Below are 13441 nucleotides of genomic sequence, written 5' to 3' on the forward strand. Positions count from 1 at the left end.
TTATAATCTCTGCTGTTTGCTCTACTCCTATACATCTAGAAATAAGGAAGGCCATGAGGAGGTGGTGGGGAGGACATTTCTAGTTGTAGAGATCAAGTATAAGAAACAGAGAACAGTTACTAAGCAATCTGTTGATGAGCAAATAACGCTGCGCTGACCGTGTGTTTTCTCTGAAATACAGAGTAAAAGTGGCGGCACTCAGAGTGAGCTTGAGTTCTGCAGGGCTGAGGAGTAGCAAATGCGTCACCAGACCTTGAAGGAAGTGATAAGCAGAGATTGGTAGAGTGGAGGAGTCCTTCTAGGTTCATAACCTAGATTGGTGTCAGCAAAATAGAGGCATGAGCATGATTAGCCTGGAAGAGAGCGGAGCGTTGAGGAACTGCAAACAGAGATTGAAAGGGAGAGAACAGCTCTTTGGTTCTTCATTCCTTTTATTTAAAACTAGAGGATATTTAGAACCCTTTCTCTCCCTCAACTCCTAGGGTCTTCTGATGGGTCTCAACAAGGGGATCTAAGAAGGCTTTCGGGTTTCCCTGCTGAAATGAATTGGCAGTTATCTCTTGTCTTTTCTGCAGAGCAACTGGACGTGGTGGGACGAGTCATGCAGTATGTCAATGGGGCAGGTGTGACACACCAGCTCCCTGTCGCTGAAGCCATGCTGACCTGCAGGCATAAGTTGTAAGTTTGACTTCAGGGGATTTCCTGAAAATTGGGTGGGTGGGCTAGATAAATCTTGAGTTTTCTTTGCTTTCCCGTAGTTTCCTTCTCCCCCATTTCTCTTTGTAGAAACCCGAGAGAATATGAGAGACAGCGTTTTTACTGCCTCCCACCCAGGCCCTCCCATCCTTGTCCTGGGCCTCCCCACGCAAATAGATGCCCCCTTAGGGTAAGAGAAGCCCATCCCAGGGGCTGAAATCCACACGTGGGAGAAGGAAGTGTAGTATGCAGAATCAAGTCTCATGCCTCCATCTGTGGCTCCTCATGCCATCCTGAGACATGATGGAAAGTGTCATATAGTGTCTGGACTCCCTTGAAGCCACAATAAAATGTCAAAAGCTTGTATCCCCAGCTCTCCGTGCAGTATCACCCACTAACTATAAGGCTTTCCTTTCTCTCCCAACAGCCCTGATGAAGACTCCTATCAGAAGTTTATCCCCTTCATTGGTGTGAGTACTGACTCCCCGCTCCTCTGCACTCCACCCATTCTCCTGGCCTCTCTGCACACACACAAACAAATAAAAGATTCATCTAGACAGCAGTTCTCATCCAGAGGTGGTTTTGCCCCCAGGGGACATCTGGTAGTGTCTGGAGGCATTTTTGGTTGTCACAGATGGAAGTTGGGGTGCTACTGGCATCTAGTGGGTAGAGACCAGGGATGCGGCTAAACTTCCTCAGGGTACAGCTGAGGAAGCTCCTCAGCTCCCCTACCCCCACCCCACCCCCGCCCAAAGAGATGGATCTGGCCTCAGTGTCAGTAGTGCCAAGGTGGAGAAACCGTGGACTGGGACATGTACGGACCTGTTCCTTTCAGTGTCCTCTTTTCCTGAATCATGGGCTACCCCAGATCATCACTAAGTGTCTCATATTTATTACATCACGCCTGGAACCTGGTGCCATGGCCTAGGGAAGGACATCGGGAGGGACATCCAGAGCATAGGTTCTGCAGCCTCCAGGGAAAAGAAAGCTGCCTCAGAAATGAAATAATGATGGATGATATTCTAAGGAGAAGTCCAAGAAGTAGGTGTTTGTGTCTTCAGGGCCAAATGTGCCACTGTAAAGAAGGGTCCCTTCTTTCCCTTCCTGTTTACTCAAAGGCCATGGTCTGTAGCCTAAGCTGATGGTTTGGTACACATCGGTATGGAACTGTGGGTTGCTGCACACTCTGGCCTCACAGACAAGAGAGAAATATAAACACTTAAAATTGAAACCAACAAAGGAACTGGCAGCCTCATATAATGCCAGGGGAACAAGGGGAGTTGCACCCAAGAAGTTCAGAGTGTCGATCTATTACTTTCCGGGAACTAAAATAAGGATGCATAGAGAATTTGAGACCAGCTTCAGTGATGAGCAGCACTGTGTTCTGAGCAGCCCTGATGGGACCATCTGCGTGTCATCTCCACTCCCCGCCAGGCCTCAGGGTTCAGCTTCTGTGACCGCCCCCCCGGGCTCTGCTGCACCTCTGCCAGATGCTAGGCCCTTCACCTGCTACCTCTCAAGAATTCCCTGTCACTTCAAGTCACAGCTGTGACATTCAAAGTCTGTTTCTAGCTGTGCCCTCTGCTGGCCGCTGGAGGGCCCCCTCTGTCCTTCCCAGAATTCTCTATGAGAAATCGAAAAATCCTTTGGGAAGCTGAAATTAATACCACTGTCTTGAGGGTGCCTGGGATCACTTTCTTACCCATAGTCTCCCAGATTCCATCCAACAGGTCTGGAAAGGAGGAAGCTGATATCAGCACATCAGCATGTTCCTTGCTTGGTGCAACAGGCAGGCATTCAGAGAGCGCCTCCCCTGCGACTTTCTCAGAGCCGTTCTTTACTTCTCTGACATGGGAAGATGGCCTCCTACCCATGTGATCTTAGAAGAAATGAGATCAGAATACTGAAATGGCTCCGGCCTTCAAGGTGGCTTTGCCCTCCCCAGAGATGAGCCACAAGGTCTCATGTGCCCCCACCTCATTGTTTGGAACGGGGCTTTTATATATATCTTAAAGATCTTGTCTGCTCTGGATTTGCAAAGAATTTTAAAAGCCTCTGACCAAATAATATACAATAATGGCTGTTGTGTCCAAACACCTGCTCCCAGCTGGCTCAAAATGTGTCCAGCTTTAGCGAGAAGACTCAATGGAGTATCTCTTCTTTCTCTCAGGTGGTGAAGGTGGGTCTGGTTGAAGATTCTCCTTCCACTGCAGGTGAGCCTGGGGTTCTTTTGCTTCTGTGTGAAGTGAGGTGATGCCTTCTGGGCCTCCCTTCTAGTCCAGGAGACCAGAAGGTGAAGATTTGGGTGGGTCTTAAAGTTAAATCAGAGTTTGAGCAGGAAAACTGGGTACCTTCACTTCCTAGCTGAAGTGGTGGCAGGGGGCGGTGGGGAGGCGTCAAAGGCTTGGCTGCAGCTGAGAAAGAGCGGCACCTTGACCCCTTCACTGACTATGTTTGTCCCCCTGACAGGTGATGGGGATGATTCACCTGTGGTCAGCCTTACTGTGCCCTCCACATCACCGCCTTCCAGCTCGGGCCTGAGCCGAGATACCACAGCCACCCCTCCTTCATCCCCATCCATGAGCAGTGCCCTCGCGGTTGTGGGGTAAGGCCCTTGCCCATACCTCTCCTTCCCACAGCCCCTCCCTCAGGGCCCAGGAGCCATACTGACCCCACCCCCGCCCTGCAGCATTGCATACTGAGTGTAGAAGGCAGGTTAGTGGCGAGGACGTAGGAATTTGAATTCAGAGACTTAGGTCACTAGCCGGGCAAGAGGAACAGCTCTGTACGATGGAGACTGCTTTCTTCCCTATCTCCCAGGATAAAAGAACTGAATGAGACAAATGGCAGAGAGGCCCTTTGTAACCTGTAAAGTGCCATACAGAAGTCTTGCTAGGGGACTGCCCAGCGAGGTGGAGTGTGGGCACGGGAGTCCTGCACACCTGGGTTTGCGTTGTGGTTCTGTTTTAGGTCCACTACATTAGCTTGTGTTAATGAGTTACTCAGTGACACTTGTTAAAGCTCAGTGAGAGAGACCACATCAAGGCGCAGCCACCGAGACGGGTGCAGGGAGCACAGCCGTGGGACTTGCAGGTGGGGGTGGCTCACCTCCCAGCAGAACCGACGCAAGTGGGGATTTCTGCCCAGGGAGCAGGTGTGGATGGAAAAGAAGAAGAAACATTAGGGGGCCGGGGGGCTTCTAAACCTACCTAACAAGATTCTTGCTGAAGACAAGTCAGGATGTCAGACATCTCCTGGGCGGGTAGAGGATGAGGAAGCTGAGCCGGTGTCCCAGGTGGTCAGATGGGGGGGTGGGTGGCTCTTGCTAACGTCTTAGCAGGGTTCTTGCTAACAGGATTTTACAAGATGTATGCAAATGGGCCTAGGAAAAGGTTTAGGAACTAGACTAAAGTTTCTAAAGTTCGGTCAAGCAAAGAATCTTTGTCACTTGGACAAGTTGCTGAGCTTCATTTTTGACTGTGTAGGTAGAGTGAAATAGCTGTGTCACAGTTTTGTGAGGCTTAAATAAGAACCTGTATGGTTTGCTGCCTGACACATGAGAGGTAGTGCCTTCCTTCGTGCGTTCAGTCTGTCTGTCTGTCCGCAGGGTGCCCGTTTGAGGCACTGGAGCTGTAACAGCAAATAAGAAAGGCTCGTCCTAGTCCCGGAGCTCAGGCTCCTGGGCCCTGGCAACGCCAAAGCAGCAAAAAAATTCAAATTGTGTAGGTTGCAGTAAGTGCTATAAAAAATTAGTAGGGGGATGGTTCCGAAAGGGGAAAGAATTTCTTTAGGATCTCAAGTGCCCACAGTTCAGATCAGGTGGTCAGTGTGGCCTCCCAGAAGGCAGCTCTCCTGCCAGGCCTGAGGACAAGAGGAGCTGACGGAGGGAGCGTGGAGCAGGGCACTCCCGCAGGGTGCCCGGGGGGGGCAGACTGTGAGGTGAGAGAAGGGCAGGCGTGGGTCAGGAACAGAAAGGGCCCCTGCCCCTTCTCCCTCCCTGTTTCCCTTGTTTCTGCCTTACCTCTTTGTGTTTCTTCTGGGGATGGTCCTGAGCAGCAGAGAGGGGACACACTGGCCTGTGGTTTTTCCAGAAACACCAGTGACAGGGTGATGGTCCCTGAAGAATATGAGTGTTCTTAGATGGGGGGAAGCCTAGCTTGCACCTCGGGTCCCAGCCCCTATCCTCCCCCCCCCCTCCTCCCCTTTTCTCTTCCCGTCATATGGTCTCTACTGATTTACGGAAGGGACAGCGCAGGAAAGGAGGAGTCCCACACAGCCAGTAGTGCCTCATGGTTCCAGGCTACCTGGGGGTCTGGGGACCAGCCTTTCCCTCGACCTCCTTTTCTATCCCATTTAAGCTGGCTTTTAATGGAAGCACCGAAAGTAGGCAGAAAGAGAAATGTCAGATGACTTTTGTAGCCTGTGTACCTATTGTGTCTGACGCCTCCTTTCAAGAAAACATCAGCCCTTTTTCCCCTCAGAGCTAAAATTATCCCTGAGCCAGAAGTGCCATAAATAAGAGAAAGCCGCGGGTCAGCAGCCACCAGCTCTCCCTGCTGGGGCTGCTGTGGAGCTGGCCAAGGGGGTTCTGTCTCTGCCCCACTTACTCTCTGCAGCCCTTGGCTGCATTTTGCCTGGGCTCTCCTTGTTGGATGTGTAATATATGTGTATGTGCGTGTGTGTGTGCATATGAGTGTGTGTATGTATGTGCGTGCACGCTTTTCTTCCTAAAGCTCCTTTCCTCTCTGCTTCCCTCATCCCCTCCCTCACAGTGCCTCACAGTGCCTCACAGTGCCTCAGGTCTTTATCCGCTCCTGGCTTTGTCCTCTGATCAGCCTGTCTCTCCCTTCCCACACGAACCAATTCCATGAGACTGGAGGGAACCCAGAACCACTTAGTCTGCCGCCTCCTCTCACCCCTCCCAGAGCCTGGCAGTCTCCTCGGGGCCCTCCAGTCTGGCCATGTAGTTGGGAACTGAGGGCAGAGCCTACTCTCCGTTACTGTTCCCCTTCCTCAGGAGCCCCAACAGTCCATATGGGGACGTGATTGGCCTCCAGGTGGACTACTGGCTGGGCCACCCCGGTGAACGGAGAAGGGAAGGTGACAAGAGGGACGCCAGTTCCAAGAACACCCTCAAGAGCGTCTTCCGCTCAGTGCAGGTTTCCCGCCTGCCCCATGGTGGGGAGGCCCAGCTTTCCGGCACCATGGCAATGACTGTGGTCACCAAAGAGAAGAACAAGAAAGGTAAGTGACATCTGAGGCCAGGGATAGTCGGGGTCACCGGGGTTCCCCATCTCTTCTTAGGGCCTGGGACAGAATCTGCTTCCGGGAGACCTTTGGTTAAGGGTGAAGCAGCACATATATCATGTGGACCAGCCCGGGGTCCTGCCTCACCTTGCGAGACAAGACCATTCCTTCTGTAACGAAGGAAAAGGATGTCCCAATGAGCATTTGGTCCCTACCTGCTGACCATCAGCACCTTAGGGACCAGGGCAGTTAGGGCTGCCATAATGAAGGGAGCACTTCCATCCACTGCCCTCAGGGATGGACCACGTGACAGAGGAGGCCATCACTGTATCCCCATGAAGCAGAACACTTGTTGTTTAAGAATTAAAGGAACACACCCCATCCTGGATAAAACAGGGTGACTTCAGTCACTAGAGAGAGTTGGGGGTGGCCTGGGTCCTATGCGCTGAGAGTGTAAGGCAGGAATCCCACGGCCAGGGCTAGAGCGAAGTGTGTGCCGTCTGCTCCCCTGGCCTGGCTGTGCCCCTGCCGTAGTGGACATGCCTGCCCGGTGACTCCAGGGCCCTCCCCGCCCCACCCGTCAGCCAGCTGTCAGGCAGGGGCTTTCTTTCATTGCTGGACCCCGCGTCCTCAGAGCATTCCCAAAGCAGCTGGGCCTCTTTCTGCTCATGCCTCTGCTCCACACAGTTCCTCTTGGGGGCAAGCGGGGGACTCTGCCTGGCCTCAAGCCAAAACAAGGGCATGCCTGTCAGCTCCATATGTCTTCCTCGCTGCCCCGACACCCCCAGAGCAGAGGTGGTGCAGACATTCCTGTGTGGCCTCCCTCCCAGCCACAGCAGACTCGGCCCTACGTGGGCGCGAGTGCATAGAAAGGGGAGCTCAAGGGCACAGGCTTCTTGCCCTCAAGGGTACCTAGAACGCTCAAGCTGGAAGGGACCTCAGAGACCCAACTGGTCCCAGGTCCTCGCTATACAATTGACGATACTGAAGCCCAAGGAGAGGCCTGTGCGGGGGAGGGGGCGGGACTCAAAGATCCTGGTATGTGCTGCCTGCCTACCCAGAGCTGAGGAGAGAGGATGTCCGTCTGCAGATCATCTCCCCTCCCCACAGGAAGGGGGGCCGGTGGGAATGAGAGAGAGGAGGGGGTGACTACTTTTCTACAGGCTGTGACTAAGGTGGTTGTGCTTACTTTACAGTTCCCACCATCTTCCTGAGCAAGAAACCTCGAGAAAAGGAGGTAGATTCCAAGAGCCAGGTCATCGAGGGCATCAGCCGCCTCATCTGCTCTGCCAAGCAGCAGCAGACCATGCTGAGAGGTAGGGGGAGACACAGGAGGGGGTTTGCTGGGCAGGGCGGGAAGAAGAAGGGCAGGGGATCTGCGGGGAGGGAGGCAGTGGCCCTCCCCGAGGGACCCTGGGGAGGTGGCCTTAGCAGCCCTGGTCACCCCCTCCTTCCCCTGTCACCCCAGTGTCCATCGACGGAGTCGAGTGGAGTGACATCAAGTTCTTCCAGCTGGCGGCCCAGTGGCCCACCCATGTCAAGCACTTTCCAGTGGGACTGTTCAGTGGCAGCAAGGCCACCTGAGGGCACTATCTCCTGGCCACTCTCCCTCCTGGCACTGCCACCAGCCTCACCGCCTGCGGGCAGGGGGAGGCCAGCAGGCCCGGGTCCAGCACCCCCTTCCTGGCCCTGAGGCCTGCATCTCTCTTGCCCAGTCCCGAAGGACACTGCCAGTGGGGACGCTGCTCCCCTCCCTCCTGTTCAGCCCTCTCCCTCCCGTTCCAGGCCAGGGCATGTCGATTTTGCCTTCTGGAGCCCATCCCTGGAATTGAGTCCTCTGGGCCTTCCTTCACCGACTTCCAGTCTCCCCACATGGCACCAGTTCCTTCCCGGAAATAGGAACCCTGGAACCCTGGCCCCCAGCAGGGAGTCTAGCCCTCCCCCTCCCTCTGCCGGCTGCCCAACCTGCCCCCCTCTAGTGGGGCCCAGGGCCACTTCCTGCTGCTGTGGGTTCTCCCAGTGCAGGGTAGGAGGGGCACCCTGAGCCCAAGGGACCCCTTCCCCTCCACAGTCACAGGAGCAGCCCTACCCTCCCTCACCCCAGAACAGCATTTCTGTGGTGATGCCATGTGTTTCTGGGGTGCAGGGGCCTTCCTGGTCTCCCCCATGCACGACTTCCTCACTGACCGCCAGGCGCCCCCCCCAGATGTCGCGAGCGTCCTTGAGTGTTTCTTTGGTTCTCTGCACAGCCAGTCTCTTGGTGGTTCCATGTGACTCGCTTGGGCACCAGTCGCTGTCCTTGTGGCTCCCCCTTGTTGATGACTCTCCTCCCTCTGCCTCCCACCCCCTGCACCCCAGCACAGCGCTGCCTCTTCCTGAAGTCCAGACTGGGACAGATGGGAGGCAGACCCCCACCGGCATATTGTCTGTGACCCTACATCTCCCTGTGCCCACCATGTCCATTTATGTCCCATTCCCCAGTGTGTTCTTCCCCTCCTCATGCCTGGACAGAGAGCCCGCCTTCCCAGCCAGGTCTCTCTCCGGCAGGCTCCAAACCCTCCCTCTTGCCATGGGGTCTGAGCCAACTCCTCAGCCTCGACCATCAGCCTTCTCAGGAGAAGCTGAGCACGTAGGGCCGCCATCCCAGCCGCAGCCCTCTGTCCCTCCCCACCCCCCCCCCGGCCCCCTCCAGCACCTCCGGAGCTTTACCGTTGCCCTCTCACCCCTTCTAGAAGTTTTTGCACAGAACTTCATTTTGAAAAGTGTTTTTCTCATTCTCCATACCTCCCTGAACTCCTCCAGCCCTTATACCCCTGCTCAGCCCTGATGTCCAGAGCATCTCCTGGGCTGAGCTGCTCTCTTGGGGCCGGAGAAGGGTGGGGTTTGAGGGACTGAGTGGATGTTGGGTTTTTCATTCAATAAACTGGTGATTTCTTACCAACTAGCAAGGCTTGGGCTTCTATGCCTCTCACTGTGACGCAGGATCTGTCCCGCCCTCTCCTCTCTGCACAACATAGCCGTCTCCTCTCAAAATCAATTCCTCTCACATGGCTGGAAGAAGCCTATTCTCATTTCCTTAATTTTAGAAACAGGCATAAAGGTGTCTCTCCCAGTATGAGGCAAGCAGAGGTCAGAAATAACACTCTTCTCACACCAAAATCTCTTTTCTCTCTAGGACTCACCATCCCCAAATCCCACTTCCCAAGACAGTGACGTGTCAAAGGCAGCTTCTATCTTCTGATTGATGATTAGAACTTGGCTTCTTTTCCTCTACTAGGCTGATGTCCTGCCATAGTTTTTGGAAGCTGGTGATGTCTGAGGCCTAGGGGGAGAGGGTGGAGCCGGGGTTTATCACTGAGTTGGCTTTCCTGCCTGCCCTTAACTTAGAGGTGGAACACAGTCAGAGCCCCTGCTCCCTGGGTGCTGGGCTCTTCGCACACTCCCAGGAGAGAGGCCTGCACACCAACCCTCCTCTTGTGAAGTGTGCAGAGACTGGGACTTGGCCTCCTTGCCCTCCAGGACACAGTCACAGAGGAGTAGGTGACCAGGCAGGGCAGGCTGTCACTGGTTCCCCAGCCCTATGCTCCAGGGCCCTAATGGAGGGATGCTCTGGACGCCAGCAGTGCGGCCCTGCACCAAACCCTCTGAGCCTGAAACATGGAGATAATGCCTGCCTCCCAAGGGGAAGAGTCCAATGAGGTCTATGAAAATGTCCCAGAAATGCAGTCTGCACATTAGTTACCGAACAAGGTGTACAGGCTGGTTGGTGAGAAGAAATGCCAGAATTGTGTCTAAGGTGAGCTAGAGAAGATATGAGTGTTGCCTCGGGGCAGAGCGGAAGCTCCATGAGAGGCCTGGGGGATGGGAGGCAGTGGGAGAGGACTCAGGCAGTGCAGGGGCTTGGCAGGGACCTGGAAGCTCCCGGGAGCCCCAGGCGGGGCGGGGCGGGGGGTGGGGGGAAGGGGGTGTCATCCAGCTTAGAACTGAGGAGACCGAGCAGCTGGTGGGACAGATGAGGATGAGGAAGAGGCTTAACCCCCCAGCCTGCTGTGTCTGACTCCACATCCTGGGCCTGCCTCCTCCCGCCTCCAGGGCTTCGCCCTTGCAGCTGCGCCCTCTCTCCTGCCACCATCTCTACCGGATCTTTCACACCTGCACACCAACGTTCAGGCACAGCCCCCGTGTTAAAAACAGCTTCCCTGCCCTAGACCCACTCTGACTGCCACACCACGTCTCTGCTCCCTTTAAAGTGAGATTCTTCGAGTCGTTCATGTTCCCTGCCTCCACTTGCATCTCCGAGCTTTGATCCTCAGCAGCCCTCTCAGAAGCTCCCTTACCAAGGTCACCAGTGACCCGAGTTGCCACATCCGAGCTTCTGTTTTCTTGCTTGACCTCACCTGTGCACGCTCACTACCTGTTAGAATGGCTTTCTGCACTTGACCTGTGGACAGCGCTCTGCGCTCCTTCCACTTCTGTGACCTGCCCTCCTCCCTAATGTCCCCTCTTCAGCTTCCCGGCCTCAGCACACCGGGGAGCACAGAGCTCCGGCCTCTGGCCTTCTCTCTCCCACACTCAACCCTGCGGTATGAACTGCTCCCCTGTGCGCAGACTTCCCCCTCTGTCTTCCATTCTGAGGCCAAAACCTTTGGAAGCACCATTGACTGTTGTCTCTCATACCCAACATCCAGTCCACCAGCAAATCCTACAGGCTTTCCTGAGACAGATCCAGAACCCAGCAGCTCCCCACCCCCTTCACTGCTGCTATTATCTCTTCTCTGGATGTTCTGATAGCCTCTTAAATTATCTGTGCTTCCACCTACTCTTCCCATAGTCCGTTCACACAGCAGCCAGAGAGAGGTTTTTTTAAAATGTTAATCAGGTTGCGTTAAAGTGTCCAGTGGCTTCCCCTCCCACTAAGAATATAATCCAAAGTCCTCATCATAACCCGCAAGGCCTACATGATCTGACCTCCTTGCTTGATCTCTCTTCTTACTCTGCCCTTCACCCATTGGCCTCTTCTGCATTCCTCAGACACACCGGGCACATTCTGCCTCAGGGTCTTTGCACAGGCTATTGCACCTGCCTCTAGGTCCATGCAGCTTGCTCCCTCATTGAAGTCCTGGCTTAAATGTCACTTCAGAGAAACCTTCTCTGCTCAACCTGTCTAAAATAGCACCTCCCTTTTCTCTCACCCTTCTTTATTTTTACTTATTAGCACTTCTCACTCCTTGGCATTTATGTATTCATTTATTTGTCTCTCCCCACTGGAGAGAGAGTAAGTTCCAAGAAAACAGGAATTTTTTTTTTTTTTTTTTTTTTAACCTGCTGTATCCTTGGTACCCAGGATACTTCTTGGCTCATCGTAGGTACACAATGAGTATCTGTTGACAGAGTGAATGAAGAGGCCTGTGGCGCTGGAATGGAGGCCCCCGTCCAGCTGTACCACTCAGACACTTTAATGCCTCAGCCCCAAGGATACTTGAGTTTCTTCACAGGCCCTGGAGTAAGAAGATATACTCCAAAGAGAAGGCAAAAGGTTGTGTAGGAATGGTTTCCAGAATTCCAAAAACAAGGCAACTCCTGTCTACACGTTGAGACAGCTTGCTCAGTCCTCAAGGGTGAAAGCTGGACCAGGGCTGCCAGAAACATTCTCTAAAGACGAAGGATGGCATTTGGGTGCAGAAGGTGGAAGGACCTCTCTCTAACCTGTATACCGACTCCAGGCTGGTTTTATTGCTAATTTAAAAAACAAACTTCTATTCTACAATAGTTTTAGACTTACAGAAAAGCTACAAGGACGGAACAGAGTTGCTGTATCCCCTCACCCGGTTTCTCCTGCCGTTAACATGGTGCATTTATCCTACCTAATGAGCCAACGTCGACACATTATTATAAATTGGAGTCCATATTTAACTCCAATTCCTCGGTTTTTTCCTAAAGTCTTTTATGCATTCCAGAATCCCATCCAGAATACCACACTACATGTAATCTTTTGGGCTGCGACAGGTTCTCAGACTTTCCCTAACTTTGATAACCTCGACAGTTTCGAGGGTACTGGTCAGGTATTTTGTAGAATGTTCCTTGACTGGAATTTGCCAGCACATCACATCAGGGGTACCTGCCATCAACATGATTTGTCAGCCAAGGTAGTATTGACTAGTAAAGTCACACCCCTTCCATACTGTGCTCTTAGGAAGGAAGCCACTAAGCACAGCCTACACTTAAGGAGGGAAGGGTTTTCCTCAATATCCAGTATTTGGAATTCTTCTAGACAGCCGGTTTCAGTTCCATGTTTCTAAACCACATCTCATCACCCACTGCCATGTCGCAGGATGGACAGCATGGACAGCCCACTCTGCATCACCCGAGGGCATTTTCTTTCAGCCAGGCTGCTGCCAGACTGCTTCATGAGGTTTATCTCATGGACTACTTCAAGCAGCCTAGGAAATCAATCCAGCTGATACTTCCTTTTTACCAAGGAGGAAGCCCAAGGTCAGAGAGCTCCCGCTACCCTCTCTGTCCCAACTCTAACTCTCACTTGTAAGCATGTACATGACTTGAATACTCACAGACGTCTCAAACCTCGTACGGCCCAAACAGAACTCTTGATTGCTCTTGATCCTCCCCAGTTTTAGTAATAACACAGGATCCATCCTATTACTTAAGCCAGAAGCTGCCGAGTTGTCCTGTGTCACCACAGTGACTCCTGTCCCTTCTGCCTCTCAGACACTGTTCCCAAACATAAGCCAGAGTGCCTTACTCTCTTGCTAGAGCCCTTCAGTGGCTACGCATAGCCACCCAACCCATGGTCCATCGGGCCTGCACGTCCGGCCCCACTGCCCCTCCCTTCACTTCCAGCTGCTCTCTCGCCCTCACTCATCACCCTTGAGCCACACTTGACCTTGCAGTAATCACATCCCTCTTCCCTACACCAGGCCCAAACCTGTAGTTCTTCCCACCTTAAGTGCTCTGCCCTCCCCCACAGAACTACCTGCTTTGCCTTCGGATACCTCCTCAGAGAGGCTTTCCCAGCCTCCCTGCCCAAAGCCCAGTTGTTAGCCTCTACCTGAGCCCTTTCTGCAGTCCTGGCATTCACGTCACCTCCAACAAATGTCTTTGTAACACATTAGACTGGAAGCTCCAGGTGGGCAGGGACTCAGGCTCCATCTCCAGCACCCATCACTCTGGCATACGGCAAATACTAAAAGGCTAGCTAAAGGTATGAGTAAGGCATTAAGTCACTTGTCCAGTGCACACAGATCGGCTGAGAAGGAGCCAGATTTCTAACCCAGGTCATCTGACTCCAGACCATCTCTCAAGGCTCCACTCAGATCCTAAATTCCCAATCATCCATACATCCTACATATATTCCTACTCTGGGCCAGTTCCTGTTCTAGGTATGATGGTACAAGGATGAATACAGGGTTGGGTTCTTACCTATGTGGGAATTCTGAGGCGAGCAGGGAAGACAGACAAGTAGATATTGCCACAGAGCATG

At 53.3% G+C, this 13441-nt stretch overlaps 1 protein-coding gene across 1 annotated transcript in view; it reads left to right on the forward strand.

Annotated features, from left to right (window-relative positions):
- PACS1 (phosphofurin acidic cluster sorting protein 1) overlaps positions 1 to 8891 on the forward strand; it is a 164416-nt gene extending 155525 nt beyond the window's left edge. Inside the window, exons 18-24 of the mRNA XM_039244831.1 lie at positions 576 to 678; positions 1124 to 1166; positions 2867 to 2909; positions 3166 to 3301; positions 5714 to 5940; positions 7140 to 7259; positions 7412 to 8891. Of these exons, the coding sequence (XP_039100762.1) occupies positions 576 to 678; positions 1124 to 1166; positions 2867 to 2909; positions 3166 to 3301; positions 5714 to 5940; positions 7140 to 7259; positions 7412 to 7527 (788 nt within the window). The 3' untranslated portion in view covers positions 7528 to 8891. The remainder of the gene's footprint in view (positions 1 to 575; positions 679 to 1123; positions 1167 to 2866; positions 2910 to 3165; positions 3302 to 5713; positions 5941 to 7139; positions 7260 to 7411) is intronic.
- The last annotated feature ends 4550 nt before the right edge of the window (positions 8892 to 13441 follow it).

Source organism: Hyaena hyaena, unplaced genomic scaffold (genome assembly GCF_003009895.1).
Source record: "Hyaena hyaena isolate Hyena2069 unplaced genomic scaffold, ASM300989v1 scaffold_248, whole genome shotgun sequence".
Classification (NCBI taxonomy): Eukaryota; Metazoa; Chordata; class Mammalia; order Carnivora; family Hyaenidae; genus Hyaena; species Hyaena hyaena.